Here is a 21586-nt window from a genome sequence, read left to right as displayed (position 1 = left end):
GTTGTCAGGGGCTGGGAGAAGATGGGGGCTGAGGGAGTGAGGGTGAAAGGGTATGGACCTTCTTTGGGGAATGGTGAAAATGCGCTCAAATTAAAGGACCTGTGACAGCTGTGCAACCCGTGAATATACCAAAAGCCATTGAACTGCTGACATTAAATGGGTGAATTGTATAGTATTGTAATTAAATCTCAATAAAGCTGTTTGAACAGTGAGGGTGAAAAGATAGAATAAAAGAGAGACAGACAGAGACAAGGATACAGGGAAAGGTATAGACAGGGATAAAGAGACACATCAGGAGAGACAGACAGCCAGAGGAAGCAGAAAAGAGACGCATAAAGAGGGAGACAAGATAAGGAGACAGAGTGAATGACAGGGAAACCCAGAGACGAAGAAAGACAAAGCGATGCGGTCAGGGAGGCAGCCAGGCCCGCTTGGGACAGGCGGGGTCTCTCACAAGCATCAGAGGCGGCCACACCTGTGGCCGTGCACCTGCCTGCCTGGCTCCCCCGCATGCACCTGGCAGGGGCTGTGTCGGAGCATCGCACCTGCTGAATGGAGCCCAGCGTGTCCGTGTACTTCTCCTCCGTCTGCTGGATCTCTCGCAGGCAGCAGCACCGCTTGTCATACTCTGTCATCTTGGGCTGAGAGCGGGGAAGAGAAGCAGGTGTTGGGGGTCCTGGGGCTGCCCCCCACCCCCAGAAGCGCCTCCCACCCCCAGCCCGGCGCTCCCCTCCCCACCACACACCAGCATGGGCACCGGCTCTGAGCGCATGAGGTCCTCGTAGATTTCGTCACCCTCAGCCTCCTCGTTCTCCACGCAGTCGTACAGGTCCTCATCCTCCTCCACCGTGTCGCTGCAGGACCCAGAGTCAGGCAGGGCCACCGGCCCGTGGCCAGGGACCCCTGTGACCCCTCCCAGCCCAAAGTAGTGTCCCCTCACATGCACAGGGCAGGGCCATGTCTCCCTCAGACCCACAAGGATAGGGTCATATCTCCCTCAGACCCCCCCAAGACAAGACCATGTTCCCCTCAGACCCCCAGGGCAGGGCCGTGGTCCCAGACACTCACTCGATCTGGTCGGACAGGCCATTGTAGATGTCTTCATCGCCCACACTCTCCTCCTCAGTGGGGAAGGGCCTGGGGGGGGGGGTGGTCAAGACTGTGTGAGCCAGAGGCTGGAGGCCAGGTGGGGAGGGGGCTACAAGGAGGAGGAGGAGGATTGGGGTCACGTGGGTCCACAGCTGTCAGCTCAGATGGTTACTCACATGATCCCCTTGTTCTGGGCAATCGGAGTCCAGGACAGAGCGGACAGGGTGTAGATGACCTGTGACAAGGTGCACGGTTGCTCGGTGAGCCCCTTGCCCACCCACATGCCAGAACTCAGCCTCGGACTCCCAGCACCTGAGGCTAGATCTTGAGGTTAGACCCAATGCTTCTGGGAGCCTAATTCAGGATTTTCTCCACCTTCCCATCCCCCGTGTCAGCATTCCCTTATCTGAGCGTGCACTACCTGATCTCCTTTTTCTATTTAGTCCTCATAACCACTCAGAGAGGAAGGGATGATATCATTCCTGCATTACAGATGAGGGACCTAGGACTCAGAAAGGCATGGCCACAAATCTGAGATCACACAGCAAGTACTTCCTAAGCCATACTCTTTGCACCTGGTGTACAACCTAGTCTGACTTGTTCATCCTTCCCCCGACAGCCCTTAGCTTTCCTGGCATAGACGCTCATGGAAATGGACTGAAATCCAGTCTTCTAGCTCTGTGTGCCCAGCTCATGGCAGCTCGTCCCCAGCTCACCTTCCCAAAATCCTGCACATCGAAGAGGTCAAAGGCCTCGAAGAGTTCACTCCTCTTGAGGCCAAACTTCTCGCCACACGTAGACAAGAAGGTGCGGATGTTCTTAAGGCACAGGAACTGCAGAGAGAGAGAGAAATGACAGTGGAGGAAACATGACACTCTCTTCTGATAAAGATCAAGCTGTACCTGAAGCCAGATCTACCCCTCGATTGTTTTTATTGAGGTACAATTCATATAACATAAAATTAACCATTCACCAATAACAAAATGTGGTATAGGCATACAATGGAATATTACTCAGCCATTAAAAAGGAATGAAATTTTGATTTATGCTACAATATGAATGAAGGAACCTTGAAATCATTATGCTAAATGAAACAAGCCAGACACAGAAAGACAAATACTGTCTGATTCCGCTCATAGGAGGTCCCTGGAGGAGTCACATCCACAGAGACAGGAAGTAGGATGGTGGGACCAGGGGCTGCGGGAGGGGGATGGGGAGTCAGTGTTTAATGGAGACAGAATAACGGGGATGATGAAAAAGTTTTGGATAGAGATAGCGGTAATGGTTACACAACACTGTGAATGATGCCACTGAATCACACACTTCCGAAAACTTAAAATAATAAACATTATCATTTTATTTCTATATTATTCATATATTTTATAAATTTTTATTTATATTTATAAAATACATATTTCCATAATTGTCTTTATATATAATGATAAATATTATATATATTTTGTCACAATAAAAAATTTAACCATTAACCATTTTAAAGTGTATGCTTCACTGGCATTTAATACATCCACAGGGTGGTGCAACCATCACCTCTATCTGGTTCCAAGACATTATTTTCACCCCAAAAGGAAGCCCTGTACCCGTTAAACAGTCATTTTCCATTCCCAACTTTTCTCGCTTCTCCCTGGCAACCACTAGTCTGCTTCCCATCTCTATGGATTTACCTATGTCCATCAACTGATATTGAATAAACAAAAAGAAGTATATCCAGACAATGGAATATTATTCAGCCATAAAAAGGGGCGGAGCACAGATCCACAGTACAAAGTGGATGGCCCTCAAAAACAAGATGCTCAGTGAAAGAAGCCAGACACAAAAGGTCATATGTTGCATGATCCATTTGTATGCAACACCCCCGAACGGTTCCATTTCATGAGCCAACACTCCTTCTTTGAATAAACCAGTTTGGGTTGGGTTGCTGTGACTTGCAACCAAAAGATATTAAGTGATGCAGCTGTCAGACACACAGGATGTCACTGTGGCTTTTGGGTATTGAATTCTGATATAAACAAACTCTCACATCCTTGCAGCTGCCCGACATTGGCTCATCCAAATGTCCCAATGGGCTCAGTTCTCTCTAAGGTCCCTCAGGTTCTAAAGCATTCTAACCAACCTCCAGTCCACCAGCCTCCCACAGCATGCAGAGCCGGCCTCTCCCATGGCTCCCAGCACCCTCAGTGATGTCAGTGTGGACCAAGATTACCAAAGCACATTCATCCAGAGAGCTGGTTGCAATGCATCTTCCAAAAGCCACCTCTTGTATCATTGCATTCACACGAAGTGTCCAGAATAGGCAAATCCACACACTGGAATATTACTCAGTCATAAAAAAGAACAGCGTGGATGAAACTGGAAAACGTGATGCTGAGTGAAAGAAGCCAGTCACAAAAGACCACATATTGAATGATTCCGTTTATAAGAAATGTCTAGAACAGGCAAATCCAAAGAGACAGAAAGTGAATTAGTGGTTGCCAGGGGCTGGGGGAGGAGATAATGGGGTGTGACTGCTAATGAGGACGGGGTTTCTTTTGGGGGTAAAGAAAATGTTCTAGAGTTAGTGATAATGATTGCACAATTTTGTAAATATATTAAAAACCACTAAATCTTACACTTTAAAATGGTGGTAGGGTATATAAATTGTATCTCAATAAAAAATATGCATCTTTCAGGTCCTTGTTCTCACACCTACTCGGTCTGCGAGCACCCAAGTCAGATCCTGTCCCCTCTCTTCCCACAGCCCTCCAAGCCTCCCATCTTCCTCAGGGTAGAAGCCCAAGTCCTCCCTGTGGCCCACCAGGCCCCACACGACCTGCCTCGTCCCCTCCCTGCCCTCCCTCCTCCCTCTCTCCCCCTCGCTCACTCTGCTCCAGTCACTTAGGCCTCCACACTGTTCCTCCAACATGCCAGGCAGTGTCCTGCCCCAGGGCCTTTGCACTAGCAATTCACTCTTCTTGGAATGCACTTTTCTCTGTGCTACACACTGAGGTGTGTCCCCCAGCCCCAAATGTTGAAGCTCTAACTCCCAGGACCTCAGAATGTGGCTAGAAGGCCTTTAAAGAGGTAATTAAGGTCAAATAAAGTTATTAGGATGGGCCCTAATCCAATGTGACTGGGATCCTTATAAGAAGAGGAGATTAGGATGTGGACACACACAGGGGGATGACCGTATAAGCACTCAAGGAGAAGACAGCTATCTACAAAGACAAGGAAAGAGGGCTCAGAAGAAACCAAATCTGCTGACACCTTGATTTGGGACTTCCAGCCTCCAGAACTGGCAGAGAATATGTTTCTCTTGTTTAAGCCTCCCAGTCTGTGGGACTTTGCTGTGGCAGCCCAAGAAATCTACTACATGCCAATGTGCACAAGATTCCTTGCTACGTTTTTCAGGTCTTTGCTCAAAGGTTGCTTTGTCAGTGAGGCGTCCTCTGACCACCCTATTTAAAATTGCAACTCCCCCTATTCTGGCATTTTCTGTTTCATCTAACTGTGCATCATTTCTTTTCTTTGTTGTTCATCTTCCCCAAATAAAATGTCAGTTTAGGAGGACAGGGTCATGGCTTTGCTGCTTGGAGGATGTCCACCGTCTACAATAGTATAATAGTCCCTTGATAAATATTTGTTAAATGGATGGATGGCGATGAGGCCTGGACATCTGCATTTTTAACAAGCTCTCCAGGTGATTCCTGTGTACTTGCTAACCCCTATTCTCTGATTCTGCAGTACCAATATTTGCATTTTTTGGCATGCCTCCTACACATGGTTAGGCGCTCAGATTTATTCCATTCTTGTGACTTCAAACACCATGCCACAGCTGCATAACTCCCCACCTGGGAGTTTTAAATGCCCACTTCACCTACAAGGAGGCAGGCTCAGAGAGGGAAAGAAAGCTGCCTAAGATTATGAACAGCGGGAGTAAATCCATGGAAGAGCTGAAATTTAACTCCAGGATGACGTGAATCCAGAGCTGACTTTCTTGACCACCGCTTCATCTCATTGCCTTGCATGAGCACCCAGCATGCACTCAATTCCCAGCATTCTCTCTCTATTTTCTAATTCATATATATATTTTAAAATATGTATACTTGACGTGTACCATTTGATGCCTTGAGGTATATAGTCATAGCGAAATGACTACTACAGGCAAGCTAATTAACAGATGATCTCATCTCCTTGCATAGTCACCATTTTTTGGTGTGTGATGAGTGTACCTGAAATCCACTCTCTTAGCACATTTCCAGTGTTCAGTATAGTATCAAGCCTAGTCATCCTGAGTGTACATGACATCTCTAGGCTGATTCATGCTACATAACTGCAACTTTGTACCCTTGACCAACATGTCTCTATTCCCCCACCCCCAGCCCCTGGTAACCACCATTCTACTCTCTGCTTCTATGAGCTTGACTCTTTCTATATATAGATATATATCATGGAATCCCTGCATGGAATCCTTGCAATCCTTGTAATTACTATTATTATCCTCATTTTACAGCTAAGGAACTAAGGCAGGGACAGCCAGCTGAGATGCAAACTTAGGCAAAGTGACTTCAAGCACCTTGCCATAGCTACACATATGAATCAATTCAATACTGTGTTATTGCACCCGTGTATCTCACTCTTCCATCTTCAGATTGTATCTTCTTCTCAATTATTACCACAACCACCATCTACTTAACTCGTTTTATATGGAATACAGACTTCAAATTACCTTTAACACAAATCAATGCATTTAAGAATTTTACATCCTACTATCAAAGGAAAGTAGGATCATTTGCTATAAACAGAAGCCAGTGTGGAATAAATACGATGTAAACAGTGTTCTTAAATTCTAGTTGGATCCCGTGGCCTGCCCAAGGCCTGTTCTCTCTTTGTCAGAAAGAGAGTAGCAACAGTTAGAGACACGTAAAAGAAACAGTAGCGATTTCAACATCCATTCTTGACAAAAGAAAGAAAAAAAAAACTCTCAGCAAAGCAGGAATGGAAAGGAACTTCTTTAACTTGATGAAATGCACCTTTGAAAAATCTTAAACCTTTGTTTTAAACAAAAAAGCAAAACATTATAGTTAATAGTAAAATGTTGGAAAGATTCTCTTTGAAATCAGAACTAAGGCAAGGGTGCCCAGTATAATCATTCCTCTTCAACAATGTATCAAAGATCTCAGCCTGCACTGCAAGATAAGAAAAAGAAAGAAAAGGAAAGAAAGAAAGTAAGAAATACAATAGTCATTTGTGCAGATGATATGACTGTCAACGCAGAAGCCCTAAAGAATATACAGACAAATAACCAGAATTAAGAAAATAAGTGAGCAATGTTACTGAATACGAAATCACTATACAAAGCTTACTGCATATCGGTACATCAGCAACAATAAATCAGAAAATGTTATTTTTTTTAAAAAGAGAACATTCGTGAAATCCTAGAATAAGCAAAACTAACCTATGGTGATAGAAATCAGATCAGTGGTTGCTTCTGGAGTGAGGAGGATGGCAGAGATTGACTCAGAAAGGCCACAAGTGATGGAAACGGTTTGTGTCTTGATAAGGTCGTAGGTTGCACAAGTGTACCCATTTGCTAGAACTGACTGACTGGTGAACTGAAGAACGGACTATCTCAATCCATGAAAATTGGACTTCGATTTTAAACAGATGTCATTTACTATAGTCTTAAAAATGTAAAACAAACTAGTCTGGTGATATCTAACAAATCTAACAAAAAGAAGTGTAAATCCTTTATATAGAAAATTATAAAATTTTATTGAAAGACATGAAAAAAGATCTAAATAGAGTGAAATATATACTAATTCTTAGCTAGAAAGACTCAATATTTTAAATTTTTCAACCCTCCACAAAATTGAGCTATAAGATTCAATGCAGTTTCAATTAAAATCTCCAAATGTTTTTTCACTGAACTTGACACGTGAATCCTAAAATTTGTATGGAAAAGCACAGAGTCACAAATCACCAAGACAATCCTATGGAGGAAAAGATCAAGTAGGAGTAACAGTTCTATCAAGTCTCAAGACTTAACATAAATCTATAGTAATTAAAACAATGTAATTATAGTAGTTAGCTTCCAAGATGGCACTCAATGGTCTGTGGATTCCAGTATTCAAGCCCTGTTTCTAATCCTCTCTCACATTGAAACTGTGTGACCAGTAGAGTATGGCAAAAGTAACAACATCTGATTTTTTCAGCGCTAAGTAATAAAAGGCACTGAGCTAACATCTGTGCCACTTTGAATTGCTCACCAGCCACCATGTTGTGAGGCCCCACAATCAGTCCTCTGGAGAGAAACTGAGGTTCCATGTGACTGAGCCACCTAGGAAGTGGGTCCTCCAGCCCCAGTCAAGTCTTCAGATTATTGCAGCCCCAGTTGACATCTAACTGCTACCTCATGAGAAGCCCCAAGTGAGAACAGCCCAGCCGAGCCATTTCAGAATTCTTGAGCCAAATAATTAATGAGCATAGCAAAAGGTTGCTTTACACTATTAAGTTTTAGGATAATTTGTTATTCAGCAATAGATAATTAATATAGGAGTAAAGATAAATAAACCATAATAAAGGGCCCCAAAATGAACCACACGTATATGAAAATGTGTTTTATGACTGAGCAGGTATTGTAGATGCATAGTAAAAAGAGGTACTATTTTATAATCATGGGTGGTCCAACTGGTTATCCATAAGTGCAAAAGGAATTTAAGTCAAATTCCTACCTCACATCGTACTCAAAACCAATTCCAGATGGTTTAAAGACTTAAACACCAAAGGCAAGACTTACAGAAAACAGTTTAGGAGAATATCTGTACGACGTCAGAAATGTGAGTGATTCTGAAACAATAAACAAAAAGCCCATACTGTAAAGGGAAAGATTTGACTACAAGAAAATAAAGTTCTATTCATCGAAAAGCTTCATGAAGAGAGTAGGAAAGATCAGCCACAAAGTGAAAATGGGAATTTGCTACATATTTGTATCCAAAATTTATAAAGAACTCCTAATGATTCAACAAGAAAAAGACAAACAATTCAATCAAAAAATTGGCAAGACATGAGCAGGTGTTTCACCGAAGAGGAATTATAAATGCCCAAAACCCATGAAGAGATGGTCAAACTCAGTGGTTGTGAATGTAGTGAAATTAAAAGTCACAAAATAGGGGCTGGCCCAGTGGCGTAGTGGTTGATTTCACACGCTCTGCTTCAGTGGCCTTGGATTTTCAGGTTTGGATCCTGAGCGCAGACCCAGCACCACTCATCAAGCCATGCTGTGGTGACATCCCACATGAAGTAGAGGAGATTGGCACAGATGTTAGCTCAGCGCCAATCTTCCTCACAGGAAAAGAAAAATCACAAAATACTATTTCTCACCCACCAGATATGCAAACCAAAATTTTTTTTGAGGAAGATTAGCCCTGAGCTAACATCTGCTGCAAATCCTCCTCTCTTTGCTGAGGAAGACTGGCCCTGAGCTAACATCCATGCCCATCTTCCTCTACTTTCTATGTGGGACGCCTGCCACAGCATGGCTTGCCAAGCAGTGTGTAGGTCCACACCCAGGATCTGAACGAGCGAACCTCAGGCCGCTGAAGCAAAACATGTGAACTTAACCACTGCACCACCGGGCCAGACCCCAGATATGCAAAATTTTTAAAGTCCGGCGAACACTAAGTATTGGCAAGGAGGTGGGGGTCCCAGAAACTCTTATACGCTACTTCTTGGAGCGTAAATTGGTTTTAAAACTTTGGAAATCAGCTTGGCATTATCTACCCTTTGACCCCTAAATCCCTAGGTTTAAACCATAAAGAAACACTTTCATATGCTCCCAGAGATGTGTCCAAGAATGGCCAGAGTAAGAATGCTTGTGAGAACCCCGCTGTAGCCAACTTTCAAGATGGCCCCAGCGATCCCCACCTGCTGGCATTCATGCCCTTACATAATTGCCTCCAGTTGAGTGTGGGAAGGACTGTGACTTGGTTCTAATGAGAATAAGATGGAAACTAGTTCATAAGTCAATGTGTCCTCTTTCTCCCCACCCTGGTGAAGCAGCTCTGTGATGAGGCCCACGTGGCAAGAAACCGAGGTCTCCCACCAACAGCCATGTGAATAAGACACCTTGGAAACTAACCTTCCATCCCAGCTCCTGGTGATGGCAGCCCACACCAACGTCTTGACGGAATCTCATGAGAGACCCTGAGCCAGAACCACCTGGCTAAGCTGTTCCCAGATTCTTAACCCTCAGAAATTGTATGAGATAAAATAAATGTTTCTTTCCTCCTAAATCTTAGAGTAATTTGTTATGCAACAATAGCTAACTACTACAAGCCCTGAACTGGAAACAACTCAAGTCACCATCAAAAGTCGAGTGAATAACTAAATTGTGGTAATTTCACACAGTGAAATACTATATAGCACTACACAAGAATTAACTACAGCCACATACATAGACATGGATAAATTCCAAAAATGTAATGTTGAATAAGAAAGCAACTCTCATGCATATACTATAATTCCATTTTTATCAAGTACAGAAATGGGCGAAATTAAGTGATACAATGTTCATGGATACACACATAGGAAAACTATAAAGAATATAAAAAAAAATTTCCTAAAAGTTCAGGATAGTGGCTACCTCTGGGGAGTCGGGGAAGGGAAGGGTGTGCAATCAAGGAAGGGCACACAGGATTCTTCTAAGGCTCTGTTTCCCAAACTATGGATTGTGACCCATTAGCAGGTCATGGAATCAGCTTATTAGATCCAACTAGAATGGACTAAAATACATTACAATGTTTCTAGTATAGAAAAGGTAGGAATGGATTCAGAAAACTTTCATTTCAGTTGCGTGTGTTCATGTGCTCTTGTGGCAGTGGGCTGGGGCGTGATATAAAAAAAATATATTTCTTACTATGGTTAAGGTGGAAAAAAAAAAAGAGCTTGAGAAACACGGTTTTAAGGATTCCCAAGGAACGGTAACGTTCTGATTCTTAGCCTGAGCAATGGGTACTTTGTTCATTTTATTATTCTTTGAATGTTTCATATAAGCTTTATAGTGCTTTGTGCATATATGATATATTTCCCATTAGGAAAAATATGTAAGACAATAAAGCTAAAATGAGACTGTCTATGATGAAACTAGAAGGACTGAAAAAAAAATCAGAGAGAATAACCTTCATCACCATGTGATTTACGTTCTTTGTATCCATAGTCTGCCTGAAATCATCTCAGGTGCCACATGTAGTAACTTGTGTCACCCGGTGATTAAAATTACATACATATATTTTTTGTATAATATGTTACAGTTGTCTTAGGGTGTTTTTTTACGTTAAAACTGAGGAGTGTAGAGGCCAGCCCAGTGGCAGAATGGTTGGGTTTGCGTGCTCAGCTTCAACAGCCTGGGGTTCACCGGTTTGGATCCCGGGCACAGACCTATGCACTGCTTGGCATGCCATGCTGTGGCAGGCATCCCACATACAAAGTAGAGGAAGATGTGCATGGATGTTAGCTCAGGGCTGATCGTCCTCAAAAATAAATAAATAACTGAGCAGCATAGTCAAGTTGGGTCTCCACTTTAGTTTGAGTTCCTGGAAGGAGCCTCTGAGAGAAGGATTTGGATACAAATGTAGTTTACCTTCTGGGAGGTGATCCCAAGAAGTACTCACAGGGCAGTGGGGCAGTGGGACAGGGAACAGAAGGGAGCCTATACAGGAGGTGTTAATTAGCACCTGTTGGAGTCAACTGGAGCTCATTATTCTGGGGACCTCTGGAAGATGGGGCAGACATTGCCCAGATTTGTTCCATCTGAGAAATGAGAACTCCGAGACATTTATTTGTCGACTCTCATCCATCACTGATCATGGCAGCCTCCCAGGGTGTTACCTTCCCAGCACTCCCAGCCTGCCATACGCAGGCTGAGCATCTTCCTACAGCCGGAGAACGTTCTCAGTCAGAGAGACTCAGGGGGCCATCCAGGAACCCTCTGGGGTAGCTGACCCCAGAGTGGGCTAAGAACTACAGGAGGCGCATCCAGAGCACCTGCTAGAGTCTTGGACCTTTCTCTTTTGTCTCTCTCTCAACCCTCTAAACTTCCAGAGCTTCATATTGTGTTCTCTGCAAGAACGACTGCTACTCACATGCTTGAAGAAATTGAGGTTACAGAAGGAGCCCGAGTAAGGAGCATGGGATCAGGAGGAACTTCCTGGAGGTGTTGGGACAGGAAAGCGAGGCACTGAAGGTGGGAGGAGGTCCAAACACATTTCTCTCATCAGAAAATTCACTCCTGACCAGGGTGACAGTGCCTTTGGTGTGAACATCACTAAACTCCAGAGCTTTCTCTCAAACTTTCTATCATCAGCCCCTGGAGTCAAGAGGGAGATCCTGGGGATGGTAAGATAGGGAACAGGTTGGAGAATAAACTCCCAAAGCGCTCCTAATCCAAAAGAACATGGGTAGATCCTCCTGTGTGTGTCTTTGGACAAGTCACCTCCCCTCTCTGAACTTGTTTCCACACGTACGAAATGGTAGCCATCATAACGCCTGCTGTGTCATGTCGTAATTCAATAAAATAATGCATGTAAAGGGCTTGGCATGATGAGCCTTCAATATTTGGAAATGGTCATTATCATCAACATCACCACCATTATCACCATCATCGTACCCACCATTATCACCATCATCACATCACGATTACCACGTCATTATTATTATTATCACCACCATCATCATCTTCAGCAGCAGCAGCATAAACATCATCATCCTCATCATCAATATCACCATCATAATCACCATCACTGCTACCACCATCATCATCATCATAATCACCATCATCATCTTAGCTCCAGCTAGAAAAGCCCAAGAATATTCATTGACCCATCAATTTTCAGAACAGGAAAAGACCTCCGATATGAACCTGTCTCTAATACTCATCACCCAGAGAGAGGGAGAAACCCAGAGAGGAAGGAGATACTCAAGGTCACAAAGCAAAGTGGGTATCTCCTGCCACCTTCCAGGCCTTAGTTCTATTCCTGCTGCCCACCTGTTGCAGAGGCCAGTCATGGTCCACCAAAATTCACGTTTTCTCTTTTGTAATATGGAATTGCTGCTGGAAAGTGGCTGCCTAACCAAGGACTACATTTCCCATCCTCCCTTGCAAGTGAGTGTGGTCATGTGACTAGTTCTGGCCAATGGAATGTGAGCATTTGCCATGTGCAGCAATTTCAGGGCAATGTATTCAACAAATGAGGTTGCCTTCTCCACCTTCCTTCTCCCTGTTGTTTGCAGCTGGATGGAAATGATGCTGAGACTCTTAGGGATGGCAAAATCACAAATGAAAGCAGCCTGGGTCTCTGAATCACCCCGTGGGGAAAAAACTCCCACCTGGTACCAGGAGAAACATTGGACTCTTATGTGAAGGAGAAATAAATTTTTACCGTGTTAAGTCATTGAAATGGCTTATTTGTTACAGAAGTTAGTGTTATCCTAATACAGTATCTTTAAGGTCCAGAGCCCACTGTGGTCTATCTTATCCTCAGATATCCTATGACTGCCCACTCTAATTCCTCTTGCCAAATGTCCCACTAATTATACACAAGAAGATGAACAAAGGACTGGCATCAGGTCCTAAAGTTCCTCTCACATCTGCCTGGTGAACTCCTATTCATCCTTCAAAGCCCCTCTCCACTATTTCTTCCTCCAGGAAGCCTCTCCCAACTTCTTTGCCCAAGCAGGGTCCTCACCCCCACTACCTGACCTCGGGCTCTCTTAGTACAATGTCCCTCCCCACCCCAGGCCTGACCACAAGGCCTGAGACCAGTTCCGTCCCCTTTACCAGATGAAGGCAGGGCCCAGGGTTGAGTCACCTCTGGAGCCTGGACACACGGTGGCATGCAGGAGTTCCCAATAAACGTTTACTGAATAAACAAACGGACAACACAAGAGTAACGAGAAGAGAGTCTGGACCTCTTTTCCAGCCCGGGGTCAGGTTTTCAGAACAACAGCTAGAAACACCCCTTTTCATTACCATCAACTTCTTCATTTACAGCTGGGGAAACAGGTTCATTCACTCATCAGTGGGCGCCTCAAACTCAACAGGTGCGAGGCTGACATCACTGCCACTTCAAACTCGCTCCTCCTCCAGCCTCTCCACCACCACCAGGGACTCAGCTTAGGAACACAGGATGCTTCTCAGCACTCCACATCCTTTGTTATCAAGTTAGAGTAAGTTTGTGGAGTATTTTCTACAAGCCAGGAAGGCATCTAAGTGTTTTCCAAGTATCGATTATTTAATTCACTTCCAATCAGTCAATAGGTCCTTCAGATTCTACATCCGAAATATCTGGCAAATTCAGGCTCCTCTCACCATCTTCGGTTAAATCCTAGAGCATCCACCATCATTTCTCACCTTTGTGACTGTAACAGCCTCCTCAGTGGTCTCCCTGATTCGTGTATTGTCCCTCCCAGCCCACCTCCACACAGCAAATCTGACCATGTCACTCTCCCCTTGAAACCTTGCCAAGATTCCCCAACGCCCTGAAGATAAAGTCCAACCTCATCATGGCCTGCAAGAGTTGGCCCCTGTGGACTTCTCCAATAACTTTTTTCCATCACTCTTCATCTCCTACCTCTGGTCCAGCGGTGGTAGAAATAGTTGCCGAGCCCTAATGCAACATATGTTAACTTTCCCTTGCCTGCAAACCTTGTACACATTGTTCCCTCTGCCTCAATGCCCCTTGCGATCAATTACAAACACTTTTCAGCTCCTACCATCTAGAAAACGAATCTATTTCCCCATCTTTTGCGTCCAGGCTGGTCTTATGACTTGCAACAGCCAATAGAATACTGCGGAAGTAACATTGAGTAACTTTGGAGCTTAGGCGCCCAGAGGCATTGCAACCTCTGCCCTTGCTTTCTTGGAACACTGTTGCCAAATTAAAGGGCTCAGGTTAACCTGCTGGAGGATGAGAGAAGAGACAATCAGGTTGATGGAGGCAGGAGGGAGGCAAGAAAACACGTGGTCAGCCCCCTTTGGCATCCATGGCATCTCCATCAATCCAGTCCAGGGGCTCTAGTCCGCTCTTCCTTCCTTCCTTCCTTCCTTCTTTTCTTTTTTATAGTAGACTTTATTTTTTACAGCAGTTTTAGGTTCACAACAACATTGAGCAAAAGGTACAGAGATTTCCCATATACCCCCTGCCCACACACAGGCACAGCCTCCCCCGTTATCAACATCCTTCACCAGAGTGGTACCTTTGTCACAATCAACGAACCTACATGAACACATCGTTATCACCCAGAATCCATAGTTGACATTAGGGGTCACTTTTGATGTTGTACATTCTATGGGTTTGAACAAATCTATAATGACGTGTATCCACCACAATAGTGCCACGCAGAGTGTCACTGCCCTAAAAATCCTCTGTGTTCCACCTATTTATCTCCCACCCCCACCCCTGGCAACCACTGATCTTTTCACTGTCTCTATAGTTCTGTATTTTCCAAAATGTCATAGAGTTGGAATCATACAGTATGTAGTCTTTTCAGATCAGCTTCTTTCACTTAGCAATATGTATTTAAGGTTCCTCTATGTCTTTTCATGGGCTGACAGCTCATTTCTTTTTAGCGCTGAATAATATTCCCTTGTCTGGATGTCCCACAGTCTATTTCTCCATTAATCTCCAAAGGACACCTTGGTTACTTCCAAGTTGGGGAAATTATGAGTAAAGCTGCTATAAACATCCATGTGCTGGTTTCCGTCTTAAGACATAAGTTTTCAACCCCTTTGTGTAAATATATTTTAATCGTTACATTTCAAGCCGGCATACAATATTCTCTAATTTCATTTCTGTCTTTCCCTCCTCACTAGCACTCCCATCCAGAAATGGGTTTGCATTGTTCCTGTCCAGGTCCTCATTCTTTTACCACACACACATATACCCACGAACAACATATAGCGTTGTTCTGTACTGTTCCATGCCTCCTTCTTTTCTGTCCCACATCTTGCCTTCCCTCCCTCCCTACAGCCTCGTTTCCCAAAGTCGTCTCTGGAGAGTCACTTGGTGCATTAACACTGCCCGTGTGAGCCAGCCCCTGCCCTCCGGAGTCCCCAGAGCTTGTTAAGAGAAGGCACCATTTATGGAGAATTTAGCCTTTTGCAAACTTTATACTAAGAGTTTGACATGCACAGTTTTTTTCTTTTTAAAGATTGCCACCTGAGTAACATCTGTTTCCAATCTTCATTTTTTTTTCTTTCTCCCCAAAGCCCCCAGAACATAGTTGTATATTCTAGTCGTAGGTCCTTCCAGTTGTACTATGTGGGGCGCCACCTCAGCATGGCTTGATGAGTGGTGCTAGGTCTGCACCCAGGATCTGAACCTGTAAAACCCCAGGCCGCTGAAGCGGAGTGCACAAACTTAACCGTGAGGCCACGGGGCCGACCCCCACAGGCACAGTTTTGTTTCCTTCTCTCAACAGAGTCGCTACCAAGATCTAGAAGGTAGGCTCTAATAACGTGTGTCTTTACAGTTATTCAGACCAAAATGCTGGAGTCATCTTGACTCTTCTATTTCTCTCTCACTCCACTTCCAGTCCATCAGCAAATCCTATTGGTTCCACCTTCTGAATATACTCAGAATCCCAACCCTTCTCTCCACCAACCTGGATCTCTCCAAGCCACCGTGATCACTCACCTGGATTATTACAATGGCCTCCTCACTGGACTCCCTGTTTCTGCCCCTGGACCTCTGTAATTTATTTTCAACACAGCAGCCGGCGTAATATTGTCAAAACCCTCTCAAGACTCCTGTCCCACCCAGACACAAACCCAAGGCCTCCCGTTAGGCCACAAGACCCTGCATGACCTGACCTGCCCCCTCCCTGTGCTCCCCTCCTCCCTCTGTCCCCTTTGCTCACTCTGTTCCAGCCACATGGCCCTCCTTGCCATTCCTAAAACATGTCAGGCGCCATCCAGCTCCAGGACCTTAGCATGGGCTGTTCCCTTCTGCTTAGAATGCCCATCCCCTAATTAACCTGGTGCCTCCCTTCTTTGTCTCTTTCAGGCCTTTGACAAAATGTCACTTCTCAGTGAGACATTCCCAGCCACCCTATTTAAAAGTGCAACACGCATATATTTCACTTACTTATTTCATTACTGTCTGCCTGTACTCTGCCTCTCACCCTCCCTAAAACACTAGAACATCGACTCCACAAGGGCAGGACTCTCTGTGCATTTTGTTCACAGCTGTGGCCTCAGCACCTAGTCAAATGCTTGGTCCCGAGTAAGTGCTCAGTAAAAGTTGATAAATGAATGAATGAATCCCCATCTGACAGATGGGACAACTGAGGCTCAGAGAGGTGATACCACCTGCCCGAGGCCATGCAGGTAGGGATGGGGAACCAGACACCAGCTCTCTGAGTCCAGAGGCCATGCCCCTAACCACTGCAACACCCTACCTCTTTGAATCACACCAGGCTTCCTTCTGGAACCACATAGGAGGTAACATAATGGGGTGTTGGCCACGTGACGAGAACCACATGTACCACTCTGCAGCCAGCAGCCTTTGCAGGGTCGTGGGCTGACTTCAGACAGGGCTTACAGATCCCCGGGGGCAATAGAACAGATGGCACCATCTGGCCAGAGGGAGGAAGTACTCTGCTGACCTCAGGGAGATCAGCTGAGCCTTGAGACTGCTTCCCCCCAGTCATGTGACCCCTGAAAGGGGGAAAGAGCATATGACTCATCAGCCCTCCAGGCTGGGGTGGGGCCAGCTGAAAAACGGGGCTCCCTCAGACAGCAGACGTGATTGAGGTCAGACCATCAGAAGGACTTCCCGGTAACCCGAAGCGTGAGAGAAGGTGTCAAAGGCCAGGAGGCCCTTTACACATAGGTGTGTGGGGGGCGGGGGCATGTGAGAACATGTTCTCCCTGTTGGGGGGCAGACCCCTCAGCTCCCCTCCTCCTTCCACCAGAATATCAGAGTTGGGCTGGCATCTTGCCCATATGCAAATCAGCACCCAGACACTTCCCCTTCACTTTGGATCCCCTGTCAGCACAGCCCCTGCCCAAGACACGAAAGAACCGGAAAGGATCTAATTTGCCACCTTCCTTCAGGGAACCAGTGTGTAGGGACAGAGGCCCCTTTTGGTGGCTGGGGGCAGGGAGCAGGAGACCGAGACCCAGAGCTGAGCACAAATGCAGCAGTCAACTCCCCCACCCCCACCCCAGCCCCAGGGAGCTGGCCGGAAACAGGAAATGCCTGTTACCAGGGCTTGCTCAGGGAGACTGAGCTGGGGGGCCCTCTGCATTCAGCCCTGCAGCCCCTTAATCTTGGGGCTCCAAAACTTCATCCTGCAGACCAGAGAGGGTGAGTGTGCTGTGTGCCCTTTAGAAGCCTGGAAGCAGAGGTGCAGAGCACAAACTCCTCTTCCTGGCCTTCAAAGTCCTCCCCACACCAGCCTGTCTCTCTTCTCCCCCATCAACTCCTACCCCAGCACACGTTCAACATCTCAGTGCTGGTCGAGGGGGTCAAACAGACATGGTTCGACTCCCAGCCCAGCTGCTGCAAGCTGAGGAAACTTGGATGGGTCGTTGCACCTTCTGGTTACTTGGTTTCTCATCTTCACATCGAGAATGGAAATACTAACCAAACCTCCACTCTAGTACCTGGTCCCACCAGGCAGGGTCATATATTCATTCAACAAGCACGCATTGAGTGCCTACTGTGTGCCAAGCCCTGGGACTTGGCGGAGGCCAAGACAGACAAAAGCCTGTCCCCACAGTGCTTGTAAAGTCTAGTGGGGGGACCGGCCCCGTGGCCGAGTGGTTAAGTTAACACGCTCCTCTTCGGTGGCCCAGGGTTTTGCCGGTTTGGATCCTGGGCACAGACATGGCACTGCTTATCAGCCCATGCTGAGGTGGCATCCCACATACCACAAGTAGAAGGATCCACAACTAAAATATGCAACTATGTACTGGGGGGATTTGGGGAGAAAAAGCAGAAAACCAAAAAAGATTGGCAACAGTTGTTAGCTCAGGTGCCAGTCTTTAAAAATAAAATAAAATAAAGTCTAGAGGGGAGACAGACACTGAGCAGGGAGTGACGGGAATAACTGATGGATTGCAACTGTGATGAGCGAGTGTGCGGAAAAGCACAGAGAGCTGTGGGGTCTGGCAAAGTGGGAGGCACATCCGATAAAGCCAAGGACCAAGAGATGGCGAAACGAAAAGGAAAAGTGTTCCAGGCAACCCTTGCATGCTGCTGAAGGGGATGTCAAATGGCACGACTACTTTGGAAAAACGGCTTGGTGGTTTCTTAAAAAGTTAAGCATGCGCCTACCCTATGACCTATTCCACCTCCAGGCATTTACCCAAGAGAAATGAAAGAAAACGTTCATATAGAGACTTGCACATGAACGTTCCCAGCAGCTTTATCTGTGGTAGCCAAAACGTGGAAACAACCCAAATGTCCATCAACAGGAGAACGGAGGAGCAAACTGCGGTACTTCCGTCTGATGGAATACACTCCGTGATGATAAGGAATGAAGGACTGAGACATGAGACAGTATGATGAATCGCAAAAGAATCATGCTGCATGAAGGAAGCAGACTAAAAAAGGACATAGTGTATGATCTTATTTATATAAAACTGTAGAAGATGCAAACTAATCTATAGGTACCAGAAGCAGATCGTGGTTCCCCAGGGATGGGAGGCTGGGGACAGAGAGGGTCAGGGAGGAAGGATTACGAAAGAGTAGGAGGAGATTTTGGGGGGCGCTGGATACATTCACTCTCTTGCTTGTGGGGCTGGTTTCACAGGTCACGTGTATCAAAATTTACCAAATCATGTATTCGAACATGTCATTTATTGTATGTTAATATAACTGTTTTTTTTTAAGACTGGCACCTGTGCTAACATCTGTTGTCAACCTTTTTTGTTTTTCTCTTTTTCTCCCCAAAACTCCCCAGTACATAGTTGTATATTTTTAGTTGTGGGTCCTTCTAGTTGTGGCATGTGGGATGCCACCTCAGCATGGCTTGATGAGTGATGCTGTATCCACACCAGGGATCTGAACTGGTGAAACCCCAGGCCGCCAAAGTGGATCGTGCGAACTTAACCACTCAGCCACGGGGCTCGCCCCTAATAAAACTGTTCTTTTAAAAAGCCTGTGGGTGGTCAGCTACCTGCTGTGTCTTTCCCCTAATCCAGGAGATTTAGCAGAGCTTTCAGGGGATAGGAGGGTCGGAAAGAAGGAAATCAATATAAGCTACCACTGGTCAATAATGCAAAATGTACTCTCTTGTCACATTTTTGTTCCTACCCTTGATAAAACATACTAAATGGGAGACAAATATGTGTTCTTTCTGTCTGAATAAATCTTACTTAAGAGTGGGGGTGGGGAGGGGGGTGCTCCAGGCAGAGGGAACAGGATGCAAGGGGGCTCTGACCATTCAACCACCCCCCTTCATTGATTTGGCAAGTATTTGTTAAGGACCTACTACACTCCAGGTACTGGTCCAAGTGCTGGGGTTACAGCTGTGAGCAAGAGATACACATGTCTGCCCTCATGAGGCTGACATTCTGGCAAAAGGAGACAAGCAGTAAACATCTTACATGAATAGGAATATAATTGTTAGAAGGTGGTAAATATTAAGGGAGGAAAAGATGCCAGAAGGAGGTGCCGTTTTAAATAAGGAGGTCCTGGAAGTCTTGTTGAGAGAGTGACATTTGAGTAAAGGCTTGAAGGAAGGACTGATCTAGGTGGGTGTCTGGAGGAAAAGAATCCCGGGCAGAGGGGACAGCCAGTGCAAAGGCCCTGAGGCTGGACCCTGCCTGGGGCCTTGGAGGAAGAAGTTGGAGGCCAGCGTGGCTGGAGAAGAGTGAGAAAGGGGGCTGTGGGAGGGAGTAAAACAAAGGTGGTATCAGATGCCGATTTGCCAAAACTGGAGCTGCGGAATCAAAAGGGGCAAGTGATTGTCACCCAAGCACCCCACCATCCTGCCACATCTCCCAGAGTCCTTGAAAGGGAAGCACAAATGACTGATGCCTTTTGAAGCATTTTGCCCAACTCCTCCTGGTCCCACGTTCAATCAGACAGAAGGTAAAAGCCCCACACCTCCTGGGGTGCTCAGATGCTGCACCCAGGGGTCATCCTGGATCCCCCAGGCAGAAAGGAACAAGACAGACACCCCACGGTGGAGTTCTGGAAGCTCTGTCCATTGAGGAACCACGAAGGGGCTGTGGGTGTTCTCGCTGGGCTAGAGCTGATGTGGGGGAAGCCCAGGACACAATCGTGGTAGGCAGATCTCTGACGAGTAGTCTGGAGGAAGAATGATTAGCTGTGTGCTGGTGGCCCGTGATAGGGAGGGTCCTAAGACAGCAGATCTGGGCTTTACTGAAGAGTAACCTTAACTCCAAAACCAACAGGTCCATTCGAGCTGAGGAGGACCCTGCCACCGGAAATAAAGTCGCTGCGTATTGTCAATTCTCAGACAAGTAGCAGTAACAGCAGCTCCCGTTAACTGAGATAATTTAACACACTGAGCTCCAAGAGACAGTCACCTGCTCGAGGTCTTACAGGGTCCTTACCCTCTTTGCTCACAGAGCCACTCCCTGCTCTTCCTTTGCTTTGCTCTGTATGAAAGAAAACTACATTTCCCAGGCTCCTTTGCACCCTGGTTTCCGGGTAGTTTCAGCCAATGGGAAGCCCAGGCAGGAGACCAGGGAGCGGGAGAAAGAAAGAAATCCCGGTATTTCTCCCGCTCTTGCCCTGCTTCTCCAGCAGCAAATACATCTCCTCTGAGGTCTCAGCTTTCTGAAGACAGTTCTTGCTCGAGGTTCCAGCTCTCACTGAATGGCCATGGGCCCTGGGCCCCAGCCACACCACCTCCTTCTACTGTTTCTCCAGCCTAGAGGCTACTCTCTGGGTTACCTTACTATCCCCATCTATCTTCTCAGCAACCCCATCACCCATTAGCCAATTCCCTGAATTAAATTCTCTCTATTTGAAAGACTTGACATGATTTATGCTGGTTGAATTCCAACAGGGAGAACTGGAAATTTGAATCCACGACTATCTCCATAATCACTTGAAAGACTCATATGTCCCCCAAAAGAGGCAATATTTTCATAGTGTTTATGGCCACAGATTTTGGGGCCTGGCCTTGGGTTCAAATCCCAGGATAGCCTCTTAGTCACTTGGGCAACTTACTTAAACTTTGCACATTTCCATTTCCTCATCTGTGAAATTAGGATAACATATAATAGTTTGTACTTTCCAAAGACGGCTACAAAAATATCACCCATCCCGCGTGCTCTTCTGCAGTGTGACTTGTCACACCCCCATCAACAGGTGGAGGCTGTGGGCCGGCCCAGTGGTATAGTGGTTAAGTTTGCACGCTCAGCTTTGGCAGCCCAGGGTTTGTGGGTTCGGATCCCAGGTGCAGCCCTAGCACCTCTCGCCAAGCCACACTGTGGCAGCATCCCACATACAAAGTAGAGGAA

General features: G+C 46.0%; 1 protein-coding gene across 1 annotated transcript in view; it reads right to left on the bottom strand.

The window, feature by feature from the left end:
• VAV1 (vav guanine nucleotide exchange factor 1) overlaps positions 1-21586 on the bottom strand; it is a 56717-nt gene that overhangs the window by 23480 nt on the left and 11651 nt on the right. The window contains exons 2-6 of the mRNA XM_014843645.3: positions 1806-1922; positions 1266-1324; positions 1069-1137; positions 746-854; positions 546-641 (exon numbers count right to left, since the gene is read on the bottom strand). Of these exons, the coding sequence (XP_014699131.1) occupies positions 546-641; positions 746-854; positions 1069-1137; positions 1266-1324; positions 1806-1922 (450 nt within the window). The remainder of the gene's footprint in view (positions 1-545; positions 642-745; positions 855-1068; positions 1138-1265; positions 1325-1805; positions 1923-21586) is intronic.

Source organism: Equus asinus, chromosome 20, assembly GCF_041296235.1.
Source record: "Equus asinus isolate D_3611 breed Donkey chromosome 20, EquAss-T2T_v2, whole genome shotgun sequence".
NCBI classification, from domain to species: domain Eukaryota; kingdom Metazoa; phylum Chordata; class Mammalia; order Perissodactyla; family Equidae; genus Equus; species Equus asinus.
This window is presented reverse-complemented; position numbering and strand designations above follow the sequence as displayed.